This window comes from Antedon mediterranea, chromosome 2, assembly GCF_964355755.1.
Source record: "Antedon mediterranea chromosome 2, ecAntMedi1.1, whole genome shotgun sequence".
Taxonomy (NCBI): Eukaryota; Metazoa; Echinodermata; class Crinoidea; order Comatulida; family Antedonidae; genus Antedon; species Antedon mediterranea.
Genome location: NC_092671.1, coordinates 32,768,670 through 32,793,897, shown reverse-complemented (window position 1 = coordinate 32,793,897; position 25,228 = coordinate 32,768,670). Strand labels below are relative to the sequence as shown.

The 25,228-nt window shown below is 34.6% G+C and overlaps 1 protein-coding gene and 1 long non-coding RNA gene across 5 annotated transcripts; one reads left to right on the top strand and one right to left on the bottom strand.

Moving 5' to 3' along the window:
* The first annotated feature begins 15 nt into the window (after positions 1–15).
* Positions 16–17,313, top strand: LOC140040829 (uncharacterized). Of its 4 annotated transcripts, none has more exons than XM_072087060.1 (19): positions 16–108; positions 1,999–2,126; positions 2,341–2,469; positions 3,105–3,196; positions 3,508–3,807; positions 5,069–5,195; positions 5,439–5,573; positions 7,109–7,451; positions 7,657–7,777; positions 8,727–8,988; positions 9,464–9,644; positions 9,983–10,128; positions 10,264–10,343; positions 10,435–10,508; positions 11,004–11,140; positions 11,735–11,894; positions 13,281–13,364; positions 13,754–13,824; positions 14,061–17,313. In XM_072087060.1, the coding sequence occupies exons 1-19, from the start codon at positions 63–65 to the stop codon at positions 14,247–14,249; spliced, it is 2,805 nt and encodes a 934-aa protein (XP_071943161.1). In that variant the 5' UTR covers positions 16–62; the 3' UTR covers positions 14,250–17,313. The 4 variants fall into 4 exon arrangements, with proteins under 4 accessions (XP_071943161.1, XP_071943160.1, XP_071943163.1 ...); XM_072087059.1 differs by having other exon boundaries at positions 10,435–10,514; positions 14,061–17,311; XM_072087062.1 differs by lacking the exon at positions 16–108 and adding an exon at positions 1,021–1,070 and having other exon boundaries at positions 10,435–10,514; positions 14,061–17,310.
* Positions 17,314–17,944: 631 nt separating this feature from the next.
* Positions 17,945–19,497, bottom strand: LOC140039839 (uncharacterized). Its single transcript, XR_011842649.1, has 3 exons — positions 19,013–19,497; positions 18,838–18,887; positions 17,945–18,714 (listed from the first exon to the last, which is right to left on the bottom strand). It is a non-coding gene; the product is annotated as an uncharacterized lncRNA (long non-coding RNA).
* Between the last annotated feature and the right edge of the window lie 5,731 nt (positions 19,498–25,228).

Sequence of the window (25,228 nt, the reverse complement as noted above, 5' to 3'; positions counted from 1 at the left end):
CCTTTTCGAAGATCGTTTTTTTGTAAAATATGATCAAATAACAATAAGAAGCTGAATAAACAATGACAGATTCACCATCTGTGCCTTCAACGAAAGTTCCAGAATCAGGTAAGGCCTAAACTAAACATTCCTAGGCCTATAGGTAGGGACTGGCATATATTTTTCAATTTATCTTTCTGCATTTGAATAGTGTTCAGTTTGAAAGAGTATATAATCGTAAGCATTTTAAACTTTAAATCAACAAAATTGATTGAGTATTTCGAAAGTTATGAATAAAATAAGGTGTAAAAATTTGGCACCATCACTATCCTTTGTTTACATAGGAATCCCCACCCCGCGTTTGTGACCTTGTACACAAATAGTCACTGGGTGAAAATACTACTAAAACACATATAAATACATTTTATGAACATATTTTTAATTAGAAAGTTGATGGTGACAAATATATATTTGCATAGTACCACATTTTGTTTGGAAATTGTGTCAAAATCACAAAAATAAGATAGAAAGTACTTATTTTATGTTTACCCTCTCCCCGGACTGCGCGAATGTCCCGGAGGAATACCCCCACCTCGGCCAGGCTGTGTGATGACGTCATCAGGCACTTCGCGGCCTAGAATTGCTTACTCACCTAGCATCAGGTGATTAAAAACCTTTTGTGATCCAATATAGGTGATATTTATGTAAAACCAAAGGCGTACACTGTTAAAATATAAATATATCTAAAATATATAAGCAAAATCCCAAAATATTAGGCATGTTTTCGATTTTTTCTGATTTTACTAACATTTCGAGCCCAAAATAAAATGTCATCGCGATGACATGTGGGCAAAGGAATTTCAAATTTTTCATCGGAATTTTCCGGAAAAGATCGTACAGTCATTCGTTTTTTCTGAATAGCCAATCAGAGTTCGTAAATTCATGCGCAAGTTGACCCCTTTTTAACAGGTTAAGGGTCACACTTGTCTATTCCCTAAAGATGTCTGCTGCCCTCTAGCGGTTTTGCTAGTCGCTACTATAGGCTAGCTAGGCTAGGCCTAGCCTACCTAGGCCTAGGCTAGGCCTAGCTAGTAAGTAGTAGGGTAGGCTAGGCCCTAGAAGTCTAGGGCCTAGCTAGGCCTATATAGTAGTTGTTAAGGACAATCCACATGCATGCCCTATTTTTAGTAATATAGTAGCTAGCTAAGCCAGGCTAGGCAAATGCTAGTATAGGCATATGGCCTCTAGCTAGTACTCTAGCTAGGCCCTAGCCTAGTAGTAGGCCTACTAGCCTAGAGTAGTAGGCTAGTAGTAGTACTAGCCTAGGCCTAGTAGGTGGTCACAGACAGACAGTGCATTTCGGCCGCAGGCTATGGAATACCAAAATTCATGAAACGCCACCAAGTAGCCTACATGTAATTTCGACCGACAGGCCAGAAATCATGCGGAGCCAACATTTTTTTTTCCGCAGAGTTAGTGAAACTGGTCTTGGCGTGTAGGTAGCAGCATTTAGGTAGGCCCTAGGCCTAGAGGTTGACAGCCAAAAAAAAGTTTTGATTATTTGACAGTGAATTATAATACCGGCCTACCTTGACAGCAAGAACGAAGTCATTATTTATTAAACAAGATTTTACAGATTATCATCTACATGCATCTCAATAATACTGTATTTATCAGCAAATTTCATAGACTCTCTTCTCCCAGATGTGCATGACCTGTCCTAGTTCACAAAATGACAAAACTGTCATCCTCTAGAACTATAGCTTCTGCTTGATATAGCTTCTGAATGAGTCCTCTGGGGATATAGCTGGTTAAAGCCGTGGCACGATAAAGAAATGAGTTAATTACCACTTTTTTTGTTTCTATGAATATCATATATTATGTTTTGTTCCTTGCACTGTAGGTTACATAGACAATTATATTCTCAATCAATAGAAACCCTTCTCTACATGAAACATAATACACCACACACACTTATTCATAACAATAATTAATAATCGCCAATATATTTTTTTTAAGGTTCTGCAAAGAGAGTTAAGCTTTTAGAACCAGTTATTGAAAAAGAAACTGAAAATGTGGCTGAGCCAACAAGTGACACACCTGCAATCACACCACTACCCCCACCACCAACGAGGGAAACAAGCCAAGTAAGTCTAGGCCCTAGCTAAAAGTTATTTATATAAATTGACATTGTTGCCAACAAAATTGGTTAAAACTTGGAAAAACGGCCACCGCCCGTAAGCGTCCACTTTTCTCGGTCCCGAGAGTGGCCGCTTACTTAATTATATAATTTTTCCCTTTATCTAATTTATGTACAAATACACCTTGATTGATATTTTGTTTATAATTTCTATTCTTCAGACTGAAACGGAAGCTCGAACATCTATCAAAACTCCTGCATCATCAAAACCTGATACAACAAATAAGTTTGATATGCTTTGTGATGGTGTTCTTAGTTCCATAACACTTGTTCAGTCTGCATTAGCTGATGTAAATACTGCAGTATTTGTTTAATATTTCAATCACAATTTATTTTCATCGGCAATTATAGATTGCCATAAACTTTCCATTGTTTGTCCTTGTACTCTATTCTCTTTCTGTGGGTTTGAATTATAAGTTCCAGCTCCAGTATGTAGGGAAAAGTTCAGGTGTATAGTTGATCTTTGTGTCAGAAAAAAATAATCTAAAGCTCTGTCTACGCTATCCAACTAGTTTGACAAAAAAAGTGTGATGTGCCTAAATATGGTACTGATATGCCCAAATATGGTAGTGATATCATACTGTATAAGGGCACATCACATTTTTTTGTCACATAAAGTTTGATAGTGCTTTAGTGGTTGCACCTTTCAACCTTTTTTACAAAAGTTCTGGAAATTGCCTCATGGAAAACCTTGTTATCACTACAGATACATTTATTATCACCCTTTTAAATGTTTACCTCATGATACATATTTTTACATATAGTTGAACCTCCGTATGCGGCCACCTCCCTTAACAACTGCACTCTCAAAAGCCTGTTTGTTCTTCCTATCTAATTGGTGCATCTAGTACCTCCCGTAAGCATTTATTATCACCCTTTTAAATGTTTACTCATGATACAAGATGCATTTTTGCTTGTTTTATAGTTTCTTGCAGTAAAAGATGAATTACTTCTTCACTCCATCCCTCCAACACTAATGGCACAATTAGCAATCACTGCTGGTAAACTGTACAGAAGGTATTTTTGTTTTCCAATATCATTTTACAAGCTTAAAAGCATCGGTCAGATTTTTTCCTAGTCTGATTTTTTTCATAAAAGAATACCTGTTGCATAGTTCTTCACATAACTATTGTATATTTGTAGTAGTTTATGGTTCATCTAATGTAAAAATGTTGACAAAATCAGTAGTTTTCACATAATTTTGCTGATAGACAAATAAATAAATCATGGCGATTATATAATCTTGACATTAAAAAAACATGTTTTTCACAATAATCTTTCACAATTTTGAGTTTTTCCTAAAGAATCTTTCATTTGTATTTACTCAGTACCTCTGATATGTATACACCAATCACAGAGCTAGTTCGAATGGTGCGTGTTTACTCGGTACCATGGGAAGAGAAAAGTCTTGCATTAAAGAAACTACATACTGATTACGAGACCAAACACAAACAGTTGAATATCGCGATCCGTCGTCTGCAATTGCTTGACATGCAGTCCCGCAGGATTGAGCGCGAGAAACGCATCATGAACTGGGAGAAGTTGTTTTCGAAGCTGACAAGTTGCAAAGGTCATGGTAGGAGATGGAAATTCCTGATTGACACCTTTAAACAGAAAGCAAAGCTTGGGTTAGTGATCTTCTGGAATCCTCCTAAACACCAAGTCCAACCAAACCCAACATTAAATTAATTTGTGACCTTAAATTATATCTAAAACGTAGATAATGGGACTTTAAATATACAGTATCCAAGATATGAAAATGAAAAATGTATTATATAATGTATACAGTATATTAATTTAAATAAACTAGATGGTACGCTCGCTTCGCTCGCGTACCATCTAGGTCGTGCCAACAGATAATTCTCGAATACATAATAATTTCAGCGTTAAAAAACTGGCGATTTCAAATGTACGTACCGCAGGACAATAATACATGTCGTTTACAGGAACGAATAAATAGACACTGTGATTTATGTACTCAACTAAAATTAGCACCCCGGGAATTACTTCCGAAAGAGAAACTTGTCACAAAATGAGACCAATTGTTTAAGTCAAATTTAAACAAACTTAATTTGTGTTTTGTATGTAACATTAGGGTTGAGGGATGGGGAAGAGGATGGGCGCAATGAGGAACAATTTTTAAATATATTCTTTATCAATTTAGTAACAAAATATTAATTGAACTTATTCAACCTTATGTTCCTAAGCGGTCTCTGAGATTTAGATCTCTTCTTGCCCATATATTAACTCATCCTTCCACTAAGTTTTATGGAAATCGTTCATTTTCTTCGGCATCCGTTTCTCTATGGAATGCGTTGCCTATTGAAATCCGTCAGGCCACTTCCACCAGTGTCTTCAAATCTCTCCTCAAAACCCACCTTTTTAATTTGTAATTTTCTAAATTGTTCTGTCTTTGTAAAGCGCATTGAGGCTTTCAGCATAATGCGCTATATCAAGTACCAGTTATTATTATTATTATTGTTTATATGTTTTACAAATAATATACCACTAAACACAGTAAAACATTGCGATATAATACTTTGTTGAAATTATCACCGTCCTAGTCGATTGAATATTAAAAACAATTATCGTAGGAGGAGATAGGAAAATGCGAAGCCTCCTCGTATTTTTGTGGCGGGTATTTTTCAAGATGGACATCCATTAGACAGTGTATACCACGATCGGAAAACACCCCTATTTGGGGCAAATCGTTGAACCTAAATTCATTTTAATCGTCAATAACTAATTACCTAACTCAATTTAATTAGTAAACAGGGTTACAACTTTATATACCATCGAGTAGAAATTCTAGAAATAAACCGAGATTTACCGAATTTTGCCCTTACGTAAATTTATATATAGAATTATGTAATGTTGTGTTTATATTAGAATGGAGCATGTACATGCATACATAGATTCAATTGAGAAGAGGCAAGATGAAGAGGATGAACCAGAACTTGATCGACCAAAGTCACAGAGTGAATCAATTGTCCCTGAAGAATTAAGAATCAGTTCGGTATGTACCTTAAACCAAAGACTATACAGATAGCCATTGCTAATCTCTTAAGCTCTGTCTACACTTTATGTGACAAAAAATGTGATGTTCCCATATGGACATGATGTCATATCACTATCATATTCGGGCATATCACCACCATATTTGGGCACATCACACTTTTTTTGTCACATAAAGTTTGATAGTGTAGACAGAGCTTTATACTATTTACATTTATAATAAAGTTATTGTTGTCATTTTCAGACTGAACTAGACTTCAGTGATGGTGAATCAGAACAAGATGAGTATGAGAATGATGGAGTGAGCACAGCACGAGCAACCGCTCAGACGCAAGACTTTGACATGGATGACTATGATGCCCCATCGCAGTTAAGCAAGGTACCACTATTGTTTCTTTTCAAAGCCTAAAAAGTAGTTGGACAATGTGACCAATATGGATCATTTTAGGGTATTTTTTCAAATATTTGTTTCCATTGAAATGTGGTAGCTCGAGATCAGTCGGACACAATCATATGAAGGCAGCATTGATTTCCATCAGTATTTCATTTATTCACATTCATATTCACAGGCATTTATCACATAAACTACAATCCGCCACAATCGAATTCACATTCATATTCACTGGCATTTATCACATAAACTACAATCAGCCATCTCTTGGAAAAAACCCCTATAAATACAACAAACAAACATACATAATAATCCACATTTGAACAATTGCTAACCATTGTTATACGCATTACGTTATCTTTAGTACAATACATACACATCGCATAAGTGTTACATTATTATCAATTATATATAACAAGTGATAACCACATCTATACCCAAAGTTAAATTGGAATGTTTCCGGCGCTCTTTTATTTATTCTGCTAATATTTTATATAATGTATTACCTTCTAATTTAAAAGAATGTACCAATATTAACTCGTTTAAATTTAATTTTAAAAAACACATTTTATCGTAATTGTCTAATTGAATTTTTTTTTTTTTTTTGGATAATTATTTTTTTATATAATTGTTGTAAATTTAAATGTATATAGATTCGTATTAGTTAAGTATAGTTTTATATATTTTGTCATTTTTAAGAGGGCCCCTGAATATCAGCTGGCCTGCGGGTTCAGCTGGAAGGGTTACCCTCTATAAATAAAGTTGAAATAAAAAAATTAATAAAAAAAATTAAACGATGTTAATTTTGGAATGGTGCATACACATCTACTAAACCTTCATCTCCATTCAGCCCAATCTATTAATAAACATGTAAACCAGATTCTTAACATAATACTATTCACAACTACATACGACCACTATATTGGTCGCCATATTGGAATCCGAACTCGCACACTGTGTATCGGCGATTCATTCTACCATCAATTACAATTACATATATGAGCATAAATAACACGTTTAATCCAATACTACTATTCATTACCGTGACTAAATACAACAATTGATTCAATGATTCATATCTTAATCTATGATATAGTATTACAACATACCTGAAAACAAATAACTGACAATTTAAATGGTATAGTAACTGCCTCTACTCAGCCACGAGGGATATGCACAACCTGTACCCACATGCGGGCCGCTATATATACTCCGGTCTAAATTATTCTACCGCGCATGTCCGTCGCCCCTGAATGATTACACTATAGATCCCCCTATCGGTACTTCCGGTTTCCCACAGAAATATAATATTATGGGTAATTCTTAAGGTTGGTTCCCACTAGGGAGGCAACATAAGGATGTAAGTGCAACGCAAGCTATTTGATCAATTACAAACGACAGTTCTGATAATTCTTTGCTTGTGATTGGTCAAATTACGTGCGTTACATCCTAGTGGGAACCAAGCATTAATTTTATTTTTTGTAAACAATATTACTTGTCAAACTATTTTTTTTTCTCTGCAGCGTACAAGATCTCTTCCTCGGCCATCCAGAGGAATGCCATACAGCAATGCACCCCACACAGAACGCAAGGTACAGACCAAAGAATCATGGATGCAAACAGAAATTATAGGAGAGATCAAACCAGTGTTGCATACAACTGAGACGGATTCGCAAACTTTCGTTCCTCAGTTAGTTGATAGCGATGTGTGGACACATGAACCTGAATACGATTGGTTCTTAAACGTTAAGGTATATCGCCCAATCGGATTTCAACAACATGAAAAACTGCGTTGTAGTATTAATTATCAAAAGCAATTCCAAAAAACCGATGTTTATGAAGCACCAACAAGCACACCAGCTAAAGGTAAGGGTTTGAAAGCTGCAAATGAATAAGTCTGTGATGTCAAGGGTCAATGATAGTCTGCTTTAAAACAACAAAAATGATGTGTGTGTGTGTGTGGCCTCTTATTCTGAAATTTCTACTGATATTTTCCTGAAGAGAGTTAATGTTCTATAATATATTACAGTATATGTTGGTTTGTTTATTAAAAATTCATTTATGTTCACAGAGAAGACTGTTGAACCAGAGAAAGCATCACGATCTAAGAGTATGATTGGGTCAAAGGGCAGAAATCCAATGGGAAGAAAAAAGAGAGAAAATTCTCAGGATGAAGCAATGAAGGATGAGAGGTAATGTTGAGTGATCTAAAACTGAATTTCTCAATGCGGGAACCATTCACATTAGAAATATTAGTTTTCTGATATTTATAATAATAATAATAATAACATCACAATACCCCAATCCTAATTGTTTGGCGTTCTCAATGATGGTAAATAGTCCATATTTGATCAGGTCTGTACAAGATAAGTATATTGATGTTTTCATCGAAAACACTGTAATTTCCTGCTGTCAAACAAAAAAATCACTAACACTAACAACTAATAACAACACTAACTAGAGGGTACTCCGAGAGTACAAACCTCCGCCTACTGTAAAATTCCCCTACATAAAATGTCTCCGGAAAATATATATATATATATATTTTTTAATTTTTTTTATTAGTTCTAAGTGTAAAAAGGCTAACTGCACACTACAAAGTTGTGGATGAGAGTTTGGTGTAATGGTTATATCCAGCCTTTCACAGTTGAAATCGAGATTTTTTTTAATTATTTTTTTATTTTTTTTTTTTTTGTGGACCTTGATCTTTGACCCTGGCCCTTCAAAATTTAACCAAAATTATATGATGAGTCATTGATCATTGTGGCTAAGTTTGATGAGAATCGGATAAAAACTGTGGTCTCTAGGCTGTAAAATAGTATTTTGTTAGTTGTGACCTTGACCTTTTCCCCTCAAATTCGAACTCGTTCGAGCTTTTGGGGTATAGATCATTGTGGCCAAATTTGGTGAGAATCGGATAAAAACTGTGGCCTCCAGGCTGTTCACAGACACGCGCACACACACACCCCCACACACACCCACACAAACAATTGAGGACGTCCCCGGTTGAAGGCACGTCCTCGGTTAGAAGGTATGTATTTACATGGAGGTCCTCGGTGTACACCATATACATACACACACAAACATAAGCATTGCTTAAAACTTATTTCTAATTTTTTCATTTCTATTTCATATTGGCAGTTTTCAGCATCTTGTTTTTAAACTTAATGAAAAACCAAGTGTTGAAAACCCATCTCTTGATGCAGCTTCGGAGAGAAATGAAGAGGAAATTAAACTGACAAGCATGTTGAAGAAACAAGACGAACAAAGTGGAAGTGGTGATGCTCCGAGAAAAAGGAAAAAGTCCCGTGTTGAAGATCAAATCAAATTAGCGATTCTTCATGGTAGTTTGGAAGAAATGCTTGGCATGGCAACGATAGATTCAGCAGATTTACAAACACTGGTAAGAATGTAAAGAAAGTAAAATATCAGGAAAAAAAAAGGTTTATATTGCCATTAAGATAATATAGTGACCAGGCAGCTAAGGTTTGTGGTTGACCAGGCAGCTAAGGTTTGTGGTTGACCATCTTCTGGAGAATGAGGTTGTACTGTAGTATAACTGAAATGTTGAGACATTCTCAATTGTATTTCATTTCCTGAAGAAAACACATGGTGTACCGCAAACCTAACTTTACTAGTGTTTATTCGCCAACCTTTGAACAAATTACTGTAATTCAAACTATCTTATCGTAACTGAGGAAGGGTTAATGTCGATAGCTTGCCTGTTGATTTATCTTTGATTTTTGTTACGTTTGTGCTGCATATGTGAATTGGGTATAAATATAATATTTTCTTTTGTGTTGCGTTCTACAATAATTAACACAAACCAAAAGGGTGGGTGTTTGACTAATCTCTAGTTTACATAATTATTTTGATAGGAGGTACAATTAAAAGGCTCAATTGAGGAGACTGCGGATCAACTTCCAGCCAACTTCCCAGTGTATCCTGTCAAAGCCAGTGCAAAGGAGCGGCGCAGGGTGCAGACGCCGTGTGGTACCGTGCGATTAACATTCTTTTATACGTGTGTCCACAAACCTTTCACGTTTGATAAGCAAACAGGTATATAAATGTATTATAGATAATAAATATCTTCACCTCTCTTCAAAGCAGATGTTTTTAATGTTATACTATTCAGTCTATTTTTCTTCACAATGGTAGTTCATAGAGTCAAAACAAGCAATCTTCATTAACCTTACATAAATACAAAATTACACTGATCATTTTTTCCTTTAAAATTTAATTTTGTCTTTATTAATCTTTTTATCTTTTTATGCCATTTTTTTTAAACCAATTTTGTTTATATTTCAATTCTTTTATTTTGTTTTCTTTTATTTCTTTTTATTTATTCATTGTTTGTTAGTAGAATAAATATGAATGTAACTATTTATTTTACACAGCATCTGAGTCAATTAATGATATTGTACTGGATCTCACCGACATTGATTTGCGAGTGACGAAGAAGGAAAGCTTGCCGTGGAACAAGGACTACCGTGATAGGTGTCTATCCGCACTGTCTTTGCGATCTTCAGAGTCTGATAAACCGGTATGTTTACTTGAATCTTTTCTTCGTATTTCCACTCACATATTAACCCCTTCACAACGAACTGAAATGTTATCACTTTTTACTCCATGGCTTTTTGAATTTTTAATAACATTTGATTGATTTACTATTTATCAGGAAATGGTAACCAGAGCAGAATTTGATATGCTAATAGAACAACACAACCAAGAGATTATAGTTATGCAAGAAGACTTTGAGTAAGTAACAAAACTGATTCCAAACTTTCAATAATCGCGAGTTTCTAAATATTCTGATAATAACATTGTAGGTTTTTTTTTTACATTTTAGGACACGTATAAAGGGCCTTGCTAGAAGTGTTGAGAAGTTACAAAATGATCAGCTGAATGCACTTTTGAATCCTGGTGATAGTATGATAACAAATACATTCAAATTTAAATATTAGATGATCAAGGAAAATCCTTTGTAATATCAATAATAGTTTATAGATTATATTGGATTTGATTTGTTGTTTTTTTTAATAATAATTATAATATCCTAGATTTACAAAGCGCCTAATGTTGTGAAACCTCTAAGCACTGTAAATATTATTACCCCGGTCATTTTTTAATCAAACACGTATGGGAACATAATCCCATAATGCAGCTAGTAATCAGCGCAAAGTTGTGTCTTGACCCAACCAGGTACCCGTTTGTACACCTGGAGAGAGGCAAACGCAAGTAAAGTTTCTTGCCCAAGGATACAAGCTATGCAACAAGCGTTTGATTTGATCCCACAATCTCAAGTCCAACTTCCAATATGCCTAGAATTCTTGAATAAACTTGTGTCCAGTGTTATTTGAAAACCTTGTATCTCCTATAGTAGATCTTCCATACATTGGTTTGTTTCTTCTTTTGTAGGCCGGTTTGGGTCACCTCTGCATGGATGGACAGATGACCGAAAATTGTCGGTGGCTAATGCAACACGAAAGCCTACACAACCCAAGAACAAGAAATTAGCAAACCTTCCAAAATGGGGTAGTGATCTTCCAAAAGACGTAAGTTAACTAAAGCTTGGTTTTAACTTGGACGTAACACAACGACAAATGAAGTTCAGATATATTTATTCTTTCTTTTTAAATAGTGTACAAAAAACGAATTTCCGATATGTTTTATTGGACCTAATAAATGCTGTGAGAGCAGCGCATTATTATTATTATTATTAAAAAAATAATCCATTGCTTACAGTGGCCTTGTGTCGCGTTCCAAGTTGCGCAAAATTGTATATTCAAATTTGTATCCAAGAAAACGATTAGATTTGAACCAGCAACCTCTCGAGGGAAAGAATCATGGTGTTAGACCACTAACAAAAAAATACAAAAAGTTTATGAGCACAATATAATATGTTTAATTATGATATAGCTTTATTTTTTTAATATTTCTATTTCTAATATTTACTGGTATGTAGTAAGGAATTACCCTAAATTTTTTCATTTTAATCTGTGTGGCTTAAGGCAACAAAACTTTTTAGGTCATCTATTGTTAGAAATATAAAATATATGACTGCTATCTGAAAGTAGAGTGCCATAAACTGTAATTGTTTTAGAGTAGCAAAAACTTTTTATCATAATTTTCTGTGTTTTGTTTGTTAGTTTTTCGAGAGACTTAAACTCTTTAATGAGGAGAGCATTCGACGGCAACACGAATTAGTGGAGCGTGTCAAGGAAGAAGTTAGCCAGGTGATAGAGCGACAGTTAGCTGGTCAGTATAGATTAAGTGCACCTGTGACCCGGGCAGCTGACCTTGGCAAAGGTAATGAAGCATTTCCACAAAGGTGGTTTCAGATAGAATGTACGCAGTACTATCAAAGCCTTTATTGCATCAAGTTACATTGGTTTCACAATGGAATGCACACATGGAGGCCATCCCTTAATTGTAAATGGTTGAATTACTTGCATAGGCGTATGATCTTACCTTATGTTTTATTGGGTGCAGGTCAACTCGGTTCTAAACCGTCTCGGCCAAAGTCAAGTCGGCCCCACATCAAGTTGGCCTCAAGTCAACTCGGCCTCACGTCATCTCGGCCTCACGTCAACTCAGTCTCACGTCAACTCGGCCAAATACTAATCGGTCAAATCGGCCCCATTAAAGTATGGACTTGAGGCCGAGTTGACAGGCCAAATTGACATGGGGCCGAGTTGATGGGGGCCGACTTAACTTGGGGCCGACTTGACTAGGGACCGACTTGACTTTGGACGAGATGGTTTAGGGCCGAGTTGGATCAAATTCGTCCTATTGGGAACCAACCATCTTTGAGTCTTACTACCATGCCATCCATAGTGTTCTTTCTGTAACTCGACCATGTTGCCTCATAATATCATCACAAACACTGAACGTCTTGCGACATGGCTGTTTGTGATTGGTCAATACTCACAGTAGTAACCTGCTATGCGCGGCGCGCTGAACATCCAGTAATTCGGCTCGAAGAAAATGAATTATTATTTATTCGGCCTACCTGATAATAATATTATTATTATTATTAATGTAGGCTTATTGATCAATATTCTTCTGTTAACATTAGGCATTTCTCTCCCTTAGCAGAATCAGTCCATTTCACCTGGGTTTTTGAAAAAATCCGGGTAATAAATCTTGGTCTGTTTTAAACAATTTATGAGTTCTGATTGTTTATCTTGACACACATGAAAGGCCAGCTGGAGTGTGACAGACACTTCACTACAGAAATTGCTGAAAACATGGAGTAAAGCTCCATGCTGAAAACCATGTAGGAATTTTCATGAGCTGTCCAGGTGACCTAATAGTACCCTTGGGTTGTATTTGATGGGCAGTTAATATAATCAAATTACAATTGTGTGTTTTATGGGCTGATACTCTTGACAGACCTGTGGACCATTTCTGCTAAGGGAGAGTTTTGCCTCATGTTAAACACCTAGGCCTACTGTAAGTGAATATTTTATTGGAAAGGAATCAGGAGCGCTTCGGGAAATATATTCCCGACAGCAAAATATCATTCCCTCTGGGATGTCAAATCTTATATTTTACCTCTAAGCAGGCAATATCTGTATAATATTATATATGTGCCTTATATTAAACTTCACCTGAATTCTTTATTTTAGATTGCAATAAATATTTCTCATATTATATCGTAACAATTTTATGTGTTGTCCCAATTTGTTTCAGATGTGTGTTTACCCGCTGTCTTCATGCCAACAAAAACGGCACATTTATATAATCCTAGAGCACACTCATACTTTCATCCCTCAGGTAAACATCTAGTAGTTCAAGTTGATAAATTATTTCCTAGAATTTAAAATTCATTGAGAAAAACAGACTTTACGCAGCTTCTAAACTTTTGAGCCGATCCCCTTCCATATTTATTTATTTTGAAACGTTTTTTTTGTGTTTTTATTGAAATCAGTAGCCGTATTCATACATTTTTTATCCAGTTTATCACCTTTGAATCAATACAGTAAAGTTGCTTTAAATTTGTGCTTAAGCAGCCTAGCCACCTGCAGCGTAGTCAAATAAACCCCTCTGTAAAAATCCTAGCTATAGGCTTGTTAACATAGGTTTCAAGAAACTGTTTATACATGCAATAATATTTTGTTATTAATCAGATTTTTTCTGTTTTTTTTACTATTTTCATTTGGCAGGTTCGTCTGGACGTTTACGACTTACACAACCACCGTCAATGTTTCAGCTGCCGCCACTTCCTCCTAATAATGTATCCTTTTATGAGTATTGCAATCAGTATAATTGTTTTATTCTTGAGCATTCATCTAGTTTTACTACATTAAATTGTTACTATTAGGCTAAGTGTACATACTCTACAAACAGGGTAGTATACATGTTCATATCATTTTTAGTATGGTGCACAAATACAATGCTGGCCTAGTACTTCTGTACATGCTGGATATTCTTCAAGTGTCAATAAAATATCAACCTTAACGTCAGCATCAGCGCATGTCTGTTATAAATCTATTTGATATTCGCCGTAACTTTGAAGAGCATGGCCCAACGTGGTCTAGCTTCATCAAACCAGCTCCAGACATTGCTCCATCTCAACCAGCCTCCGTCCAGTCACCAGCTATGTTGGAAACAGTTCTTAGTGTGGCTGAGGAAGAGCCTACTAGATCAGCAACATTCTAACATTCAAATCAAAGCTCACTTTCAAATTCAAGAGCAATTTATGGATTGAAAAATTGAGTGGTCTATTCGATGACATAGCAAGTAGAACAATCAATCCACCTTGTACAGTACTTTCATAGAACTTTTGTTAACCTCAACAAAGTTGATTGTTAAGAAAAATTTAAAAAAATAAATAATTATGTACAGTACTACATGTAAAACAAACTACTATAATAATATGCTATTTTGTAACATTTTAAAAATATGCTCAATTTGAATATGCAAATGAAGTTCTACCTTTATATGATTCACCCACCAATGTTTTGTTAATGTTGATGATACGCAATACATTTTCGCTGAAGTGATTGAAAAGTTGCAAGTATATTGTTTATAGTTAATATAAAATAATACTTTCTATTCAAGTATGAAATCTTAATTTACCATCGCAACACAATATACAGTATTTTATTGATTATGGCTGTTTATAAAGTTGCTAGTATATGTTTTATACGGATAATATAATACTTTCTTCAACTATAAAAACTTAATTTACCACTGAAACACAATATATTTTTATTAAATATGACTGTTTATAAGTGATTAGAAAAAAATATTTTTCTTGTAAAGTTGTTGGCATACTTTTGATACTAGATAGTATACTTTCCTCAACTATAAAATCTTAATGTACCATCGCAACAAAATATATTTGATTATGGCTGTTTATAACTTATTAAGTTATTGAAAAAAATGCTTTGCCTGTAAAGTTGCTTGTATATTTTTGATATAATATAATTATTATTTTCTTTAACTATAAAAACTTAATATGATAAAAAGTTACTTCTATATGATCCAATATAATGTCAAGTTTGTAAGATGATATCGGTACTTACATTTCCAGAGAACTTGACGTTTCGCCTACTAACAGCAAGGCATATTATCATAAGTGAATACGTTCTGGTGACGTTACGGTGACACGGTTGAAAGGAGCCATTGTGAAGTTTACCGCTTGGTGTTTCAGTATTTCAGTATTTATTGGTACTCACTTTAGAATCAGTGGCACACACCTTTCGGTGGTGCGTCCATACAAATATAAACAACAACATATAAAAGGTAAATGATGATAAAACTTACATAATTAACTTACATTGAAACCCCCCCCCCCCCCCAAAAAAAAAAAAAAAAACATAACAAAACAAAAAACAAATGTACAGTAGTAATTGCACACTTGAATAGATACTTAAAACAATAGTATAATGAGCAAATCAATATATCGAAGCAATAGGTCAGTAGTAAATACACATTAGGGCCTACTTACAAAATGTCTGACAGAAAAAAAAAAAAACTTATATATAGTAAATAAAACTAAAAAACAATTGAATGACAGCGGGATGTGCGGGTGTCGGTCTCTTTACGTTTTAGAATGTTATCGTAAATGTGCGATAGTTCCTATGCTCCTTCATCTCTATTCATATTATTAGGGTTTAATCTTATATGTATCGCTTCTTTTATTTTTCTTGTGTTCCATTCAGTTTCTTTTGCTAAGACTTTGATGTTGTTCCAATTGTGTGTGTGACCAAGAGTCGCCATATGATCCGTGATAGCCTTTTCTGACGCCGACTTTCTGCTTGATCTGGTTGAACACCTTTGCGTTCTACAACTTCGGTTTTATGTTCTTTGATCCTGATCTTCAGCGCTCGTCCTGTTTCTCCAACATACATACTATCGCAGTTATGACAGTTCACTTGCTATACAACACCACAAGTGTCTTCTTTTTTAATTTTGTCTTTTGGGTGTACTAACTGGTTTCTTAACTTGTTTTCAGGAATAAAGTATGTGTTAATGTTATGTTCTTTTAGGCATCTTCCTATTCTTTCCGACATATTTGGGATATATGGAATTCCAATACTTCCTTTTTGTCTTTCTATGTTTTCATTCTTTTCTGCTTTGTCGTTCTGTTTTTTGTTTTTTTAAATTTTGTTAACACATCACTTGGGATATTCGCATGCAGATAGAGCAGTTCTTATGATTTTAACTTCATTCTCGCTATCATCTTACAAACTTGACATTACATTGGATCATAATTATAGAAGTAACTTTTTATCACATTATATTATCAGATCCAAATGAACTTATTTAACAAAAACTTAATATACCACGGCAACACAATATATTTTATTGATTATGATAAGTATGTTAATGAACTTATTGAAGTTATTGAAAAAAATGCTTTGCCTGTAAAGTTGCTAGTATATTTTTGATATATAATAATAATACTTTCTTCAACTATACAAACTTAATATTATACCACCGCAACACAATATATTAAACATGAATGTTTAAAAGTGATTGGAAAAAAAATGTTTTAAATATTTTTTTAGTTAATATGATACTTTCTTCCACTGTATATAAATACCACCGCTAATTAATTGAATACATTAAGCAGAACAAAATTCAAACATCCTTGTTTTCTTTTTTTTTAAGGTATCTTGAAGATAGAAGTTGCTTTCAAAATGTTAGTTATTTATTTAATTTAATATGAACCTCGAACAATGTCATGTGGTACACATCAATTTCATCCCCATTCATGCATACATCTGAAGCGTAGTAACTTTACAAGAATTTTGTCAGGGTCTGCAACATGGATACAGCTTGCAACATCCTTTCTTGATAAGTTTGGACCTAATAAATTAATCTTAAAAATGAACATTGATAATATTAAGAATATTCCTAACTTAGGTCTATTCCATTATTTTACCAACAAATTGTTCTTGCCTTATGTTTATGTGCTAAAAATGCCCAGTCTCCAAAATCTTCATTTGATATTAAAAAAGAAATTATTTGGGGAAATAGATTTTTAAATCGAAATAATAACAATGCTACACTCTACCTTAAACATTGGATAGACTGTGTTATTGTTTATATTAATGATCTGTTAAATGAACACGGTTTGTTATGTCAATATATTAAAAAAAACTTAAATCATCAACATGCGGGAAATTACCTCACAAACTATTTTCTTGATATTGATGTTGATAACATTAGGATAGAATTGTTTTCATCTTAAATAAAATTCGTCATTCTGAAAAAGGGTTTAAGATTATTAGATAATAACGCTCACGTTTGGTTTTCCATCAGTACATATTTAGAATAATATACATTTTTATTTATTTTGTTTAACCATTTTCTTTTTTCAATGTAAAAGTAAGATTTTTATTTGTATTCAATCGAAACCAACAGCGATAATTACCGCCACTATCAGGTTTGATACAAACAAAGCCAGGACTGTTTGATTGGTCCTAACATTGATATCAAGTGCTTCTCTCGTTCATTGCCCACCTTGACCAGAGGAAAGGCATGGGTCAATATGTCTGAGGCACTGTACTAGATGCAGGGGCTGCCATAAGGGGACCCCAGTTCCAAATACAGCAGCCGATTCCCAGATGGTCTCCCATCCAAGCTGATATGACGAGAACCGGTGTTTCAACGTGTGGTAAAGCCGTATGATCATGATAAAGATTATATCATTGATCAGAGATCAACAAAAAATCACCATATTAATTCATATAATTAGTAGTTATAAAAATAATATATATATTTGCTTAACCAATTTCTAAAAATATTATACATTTGAATGATTTGTAGAAAAATAATTAATTTAAAAGTGATATTTCGTAAAAATTATTGTTGAAGAATTGAAAATTATTATTAGATTTTTGCATTTTATTAAAATACTGAAATTTCTTTATGGGGCAGCTGAGTGAATTACAAAGTGTTGATCTTGTTTGTCAACATGTCAACTATACCATTGATGGCAGGGCGGCGGTCTGGATCACGATAAGTGCACTGCTTGCCTATTTCAAGAAGAGGTTTCATATCTAAAATAGCACCCATGACGACGAACATTATTCCAAGACTATGAATGTCCATTATGGTGGACAAGAACGTTCCTAGTAGCTAGATCATTATGGATGATTCCATGCGCTTGCATTATTCTAACTCCCTCTGCTATATCTACAGATGGGTTTCAATCGCACAATGTGTTTTCATGACAGCTCTTGCATGGACTGAACCAACATTCTTTACCACAGAGTTGGCAAACTGACCTTCAACAACAAGTGGTTGAATGAGTGATGGAACCGAGTTGATTGCGTCCATGTTGAAACACTTTCTAATGATGTTTAGTGAGGCAATGTGATTGGCTTCTGAATTTGCATTGGAGATGTTCAGACAGCTGTTGTCCAAGATGACCAGAGCTCTGGCGTATTGCCGGATTGAGATGTCCAATGTTGGGTCTGGGTTGTAACCAATGAAGTCACGTTGGATTGGGTCAAAAGCAATGCCGTATATCAGTTTTAAAATGATAACACGGATATGCGATGGTATCTTGACCCAAACCTGGTAGCCTGTAGTTGTATCGTCATCATTTTTTATGGAACAGAAGCAACATCGAAAATACTTGTTAAAGAAAGTATTAAAACGAGAGTGCCTGTTGGTAAATAACATCCAATATTTAGAAATTCCTATACGAGATTAATGATTGTTTTTTTTATTTTAATTTCATTTTAGATGTTTTTCTCATACCTTTATATGTGTAAAAAAGTATATTTACCATTTTTTACCACTCCTTTTAAATATATTTCTTATTCGTCCGGGCATAATCTATAAGAACAATGTATATAATTGATCTATAATTAAATCAAAGGATACATAAAATAATATTGGTTGATAATAAATATGAAAGTTCAAATAAATAATAACAACATTTAATTAAATGACATTCTTACCAAAATCAATTTTCTGGTAACTTATTGTACTTGAAATTTCTATAATCAATACAAATAATATGAAATAAGACAGGGCTGTTTTTACACAAAATGGGAACAATTTTCATGGGCTAGACTAGGCGTATTTGCCATCAACTGTGGCTGGATACAGGGTATTCGCACCTTCGAACCCGCCCATCCCCTCCTTATCCATTCAAGTCGGCCCGGGCCCTCCCTAAATTTTGCAAATTATAATACAAAAGATAAGACTAGGCCTAGCCTATAATATAAAGACAAGAGACATTATTTCCAGTTGGCACTTTTTAATTTGCCATTTATAGGCCCTTCTCCCTCTATTTCAAAATCCTGGATCCGCCACTGCTTCCCACACAGACAAAACTAGCCCCGGGCAATTATTACTCCTAGGGCCTATATATCAAGGTCAAGGACAACACCTAGGCCTAGCCTAGGCCCTACTTTCAGTTTGATTGAGTGGTTGCTCGCTACCCTAGACTGGAGGTAAGTGTAGCGGGTACTGTAATCTTCCTATAATAAGGAGTGGTTACATTTTATATAAAATAATTGCTGTCCTTATGGATCGGGGATTGTTTGCATAGGCCTAGGCTTCTTGGGGTTAATTGGTGGATAGGCATACTGTAGTTGTCCAGCCATCCCCCACCCCCAAGGTTTGATTAGGCTAGAAGAATCGTTACATACAACAACAAGGCTGGGATTTTATTGAACATAAATTATAAAATTTCGGTAATCTTTCGTAGATGTGTAAAATATTTGAGTAGGTGTATATAATATTGAACCTTTATTAAACACTGGGGCGGATCCAGACATTTTTGAGAGGGGGGGTCCGGCGATAAAAAGGGCACATCAGATATTGAGTATTTGAGCCACAGCCCCCCCATGGTGGGGGTTGTGGCGAAGCGAATTTTGTTACAGGACACACTTAGATGGCCGGAAATGGCACTCTCGCACGCAAAATCCATGATAAATGGCACCTTTCTAGTTCGCCGGAAATGACACTTTATTAGCAGGGATAACGATGCAAAATTAAAAGTTGTTATTTTTCAACCAATTTAAACATTATCTGTTGGTATTTTGTTTCAATATTCCAATAAAGAAAGAATTACGAAAATCTGACTTGTAGTTTTCGAAATATAGGGTCTAAAACATTGCCGAAAATGATCGTTTTTAGTCACGAACGTTGTAAACAAATTGCGCCATTTTTCGCTAAAATAATTACATATAATTACGTTTTATAGTAATTTCTTTTATATATCAACATTGGAAATATCAATAAAATATGTTATTAAATGTTTATAAAATATATAGAGTTGTTTATTTAACGGAATTCGTACAAATTCATTGCTCTAAATTTGTGTAGAGTACCGTTGTTCAGTACAGAGAGATCACGTGACTTCTTGGTACACGCGCGCGAGAGAAAACATTCCGCTGTGGGTGATTCGTGTCCACCAATCCAAAATAGCCAGATTCCAAAATCATTCAACCGTGAGCTCTGCCGCCGATCGCGGGAAAGCTCAGCTTTGATTGGCTTACGATGACATCATATCACAAAATGGTGGTTTTGTAGTTGAGCCTCACGTAATTTTCACAAATATTGTTTCAAAAATGAAATAAATGAACCTTCTTTATGGTATGTGTGATTTTTCTTTAAAAGATTTGAATAATAAAGGCTTCATATCGAGAAAAAAACATTTTTTTGGCACTTATAATAAATATTTCTCAGAGAAAAAAGCACATGGCTTGTAGAACTATATTATCTTGGCGTAGGAAGACAAACAAATCCCAGGTCATGAGAGGCTCAACTACAAAAACAAGGTTGAATAGTATAGTGTAGTGTAGTGTAGTGTTCGATGATTTTTGAGTAAACAATCTACCGCGTATGGTCGTACGCGGTAGATAGTACGATATTTTAACTACTATTTTTTACATGTTTGGTTGGATGTAATGGAAATAAAAAATAGTTGATCTGATGGAATGATATGTAAATAAACAAATACTCAAAAGAATTATGTTTACAGTTCAATTATTTTCAGAATAATAATACATAAAAATGTGTTTACCAATGGACAAATAATCGCGTCAATGACAGAGCGCGCATGGTAACGTACGCGGAGTTGAATCGTAAAAAGTTTACATGCGCCCTCTGTAGTATGCGAAACGATCTATTTTTAGAAGTTTAAGTAGAGATCATCACGCATCACCACCTCTCACAATGCTCTTTGATCGGCCGCCGTAACTTAACATCGCGCTCATTGTGATAAATTTCTGTTTTTATTTTTGGGGTTAGTGTAGCTTACTCTGTGCATACTAATATACACACAAATATGTCACACGAATAAAATATTGAACCTCTAAAAAAAGGGCACCCTTAAAATTTAGGGGGGGTCCGGACCCCGTGGACCCCCCCTCTGGATCCGCCCCAGAAACACTAACACCACATATTTTGCAAGAAATTTTGCCAAATAACAAATAAAAAACACGTAAAATTACGGAGAATTTTACTAACAATGCTTACCTTTTGAAGTTCATTCATGAATTGTATGAGTCGATCTCTCCACCATGGCCGGCCGTCGCTACAACAAAGTTACTAGGCGCAGATAGAACACGCAATTAGCGCGCGCACGCAATGAACCACTTGGCTGTGTCGTGTCCAAACCAAAAAACGTATCGCCACTTCGTGCGTTATATCAAAGATCTTATATACTAAAGATGTGACACTACCCGCGTTTACGCGTAACACTTTAGAAGCGAACTTAAGTCTTACAATTTTCCCAAAGACAAGAACAGGTAAATTTATGTAATTAAATAAGTAGCTTACATTTTAACATATGCTATGTAGGGACTAACCTTACTTTACTGTATTCAATTTATACATATATTAATAAACTAGGCTAGGTAGGCCTATTATTAATAATTATTATTTAAACGTAGGTATGAAATGATTATTATTAGTATTAGGCTACTACTAGTACATTAATTATATAACAGTGAACTTACACTAATTTCTTCACTGTTCCCTGGTTATATTACTTTATCCTTAAAAATTTAGTACCTTAAACAACTTTTAAAACTTTCAATTCAAGAAACATTTATTGACCAAATATTATATCATTACAATTGTTGGCATATTATAAGTAAAAATTTGGTCGAAAGACTACAAGAAGCCCAATTGGCATGTCGCTGTAGTCCCTCTTTTTACATTATACAAAATAATAATAATAATAATAATAATAATAACACCAATAATACTTAATATAAACAAATTGTGATCTTAATTATTTCATGCTTTCCGTCTCATGGTTAATATTTGCTTTCCGTCTCATGGTTAATATTTGCTTTCCGTCTCATGGTTAATATTTGCTTTCCGTCTCATGGTTAATATTTGCTTTCCGTCTCATGGTTAATATTTGCTTTCCGTCTCATGGTTAATATTTGCTTTCCGTCTCATGGTTAATATTTGCTTAATATTTGCTTTCCGTCTCATGGTTAATATTTGCTTTCCGTCTCATGGTTAATATTTGCTTTCCGTCTCATGGTTAATATTTGCTTTCCGTCTCATGGTTAATATTTGCTTTCCGTCTCATGGTTAATATTTGCTTTCCGTCTCATGGTTAATATTTGCTTTCTGTCTCATGGTTATTTATTTCGTTTAATTTAACTAGTCATTACATACATTACAGTATATTAACGCATGAAATGATTATTATTATCATTATTAGGCTAGGACATTAGTTATAATAACAGTGAAATTACACTATTTTTATTGTTCCCTGGTTATATTACTTATCCGTTGAGTAGCCCTAACAAACAATTTTTAATTGAATCTTATACTTAATATTTATGAAATTCAACCGTTAGTTAGTTAGTGGTTTTAGGTTAGGCTTAAGTATTTGACTTTAGGCCCTAACCAATTTGAAAATCAATTAGCATGCACGCAGACGTCCTATAATTACGTAAACGTTAATTATGATAAAGCAAAAACTCACTAGACAATTATTAATTTACATGTGTGCAAAATAGGCCCAGAACACACGACGCACGGATTTGAGAAGGAAACCAAGTTCCTATTTACACCGTAATTGCCACTTAATATTCATTTCGAAGAATCTCAAATACTGATGGTCACAGGTAGACTAAATCAAGATTGCATTGAGAACTTATTTTCTATTGTCAGAGGGAGAGGGGGTCATCGCTATAACCCGATGGTAGATGAATTTAGAGCCTCCCTGAAGGAAGTTGTGTTCAACAGGATGTTGTTCCGTTAGGGGAATTCGAATTGCCTAGAAGGAACTGATCGACAGTAGGCCTACAGCTAAATGGAATTGATGCAATAATGATGGCCCAATCATCATCATCATCATCATCATCATCAACGCCACAATCGCATCATGTTGCCGATCAAGAAGACAACGATGCCACCACTGACGACGACTGCTGCTTAGAAGACTTTGAGATGACTCTACTTATACTTTGATTTAATCGGTAATAAATATTAAATTACGGCGACTGAAAACGCTAGCTCATTATCCGTTTAAAAAAAATTATATCCAACCTCTGCAGCACAGATTGAAAAAAAAAATGGATCGAATTTCTGTTATGAGTATACAGTACTTTCCTTTACGACGCCTGAGGGAATAGACACTTGTGGAACGACACAGAGATTGGAATGTTCCATTCATCGCAAATCAATACATTTGTATAAACGTATATTAAATCTATCAAAATAGTATCTTTTTAAGAAAATCGGCCTGTGTTTAACATTATGATACTGTACTCGAGCTGTTCAACCGGTTTTCAGCTATTAAAAACAATTATCGTAGGAGGAGATAGGAAAATGCGAAGCCTCCTCGCATTTTTGTGGCGGGTATTTTTCAAGATGGACATCCATTAGACAGTGTATACCACGATCGGAAAACACCCCTATCTGGGGCAAATCGTTGAACCTAAATTCGTTTTAATCGTCAATAACTAATTATCTAACTTAATTTAATTAGTAAACAGGGTTACATCAGGTGGTTAAAATCAGTTCCGAAAGTACGAACCAACTTTACATACCATCGAGTAAAAATTCTAAAAGTAAGGCGCGATTTACCGAATTTTGCCCTTACGTAAATTTATATATAGATAAATGAATGTCATGGCGAATGATGGGTACATAATACAGTAGGCCTAGTATGAATTGTCTCAGAATTGACTATCATAATCTGTTTCATATCATGCCTGTAGGCTTAAGTCTATGATTGTTTATAAATATATTCCGAAAAAATTACTGCAATAAAATTGTCGAAGTAGTGATTTTAAAAAGTGACTTCTTGTTCTTTTTTAATTGTTTATAACACACTATTTGACTAACATATTTTCCTAATCTGCACTGTTTTGCTGCTGGATGAAAAAGAAGAACACATCAAGAACAAAAACGGAATACGATGCGCTTAGTGTTAATACCAGAGCCGACTCGCTAAATAAATAGTAGTGCGGATGTGAGTGATGATTACTCCTAGATGATGATTTTGAGGATGATGATAAACATTCAATAATAACAACAATATTCAGTAATTAAAACAAATAGGGATATACAAAGTACAGGAAATAAGTCTATCATTATAATTTAATCGCACATTACCGCAATTATTGTGATGAAAAAAATTGAGTATTCAGTTACAATACAGTAGACATATCTGATCCATAAATCTACTTGTTTGAGCGAGAGGGCGCCCTATAAAATGAGCTCCATGTGTGTTACATGAATTGCACGTAAAATTCCGAGTGTCCCATCTTTAGTATATAAGATCTTTGGTTATATAGAGTATCTTTGGTGGTGTCCCAAACTACATGTGTATCATACGACAACAATATACTTTGGTGGTGAACATGTGCGTGGAACTTTAAAATGCTCGAAAAAAATCAGAAACCAATAATGAAACGCACCGAAAAGTCTCTTTCAATCCCATGTAATATAATAATAATATGCGGGCAGGTAAACTAAGGATTAATATTGAGAATACTAGAAAAACTAAATTTGTTTGTTTTCATAGTGCTAAACTTTTGTTTATTGCGCTGTACAAATTTAAAACTATTATTAGGCCTATATACTCTCTCTTTCTCGATAAGTTATACAATGTCGATTTGTGAATAATTTTCTTCTTTTTTTCTATCGATTTACATTAGGAGAAAAAAACGATAACGACATAGGTCTGGTTC

Bases quoted from the DNA above. Each gene is read 5' to 3' on its own strand.
- LOC140040829 (XM_072087059.1), top strand. From the start codon at position 63: ATGACAGATTCACCATCTGTGCCTTCAACGAAAGTTCCAGAATCAG. The intron at 5,196-5,438 runs GTATGTACCTTA...TGTCATTTTCAG, and splicing joins AAGAATTAAGAATCAGTTCG to ACTGAACTAGACTTCAGTGA. The intron at 13,365-13,753 runs GTAAACATCTAG...TTCATTTGGCAG, and splicing joins CTCATACTTTCATCCCTCAG to GTTCGTCTGGACGTTTACGA.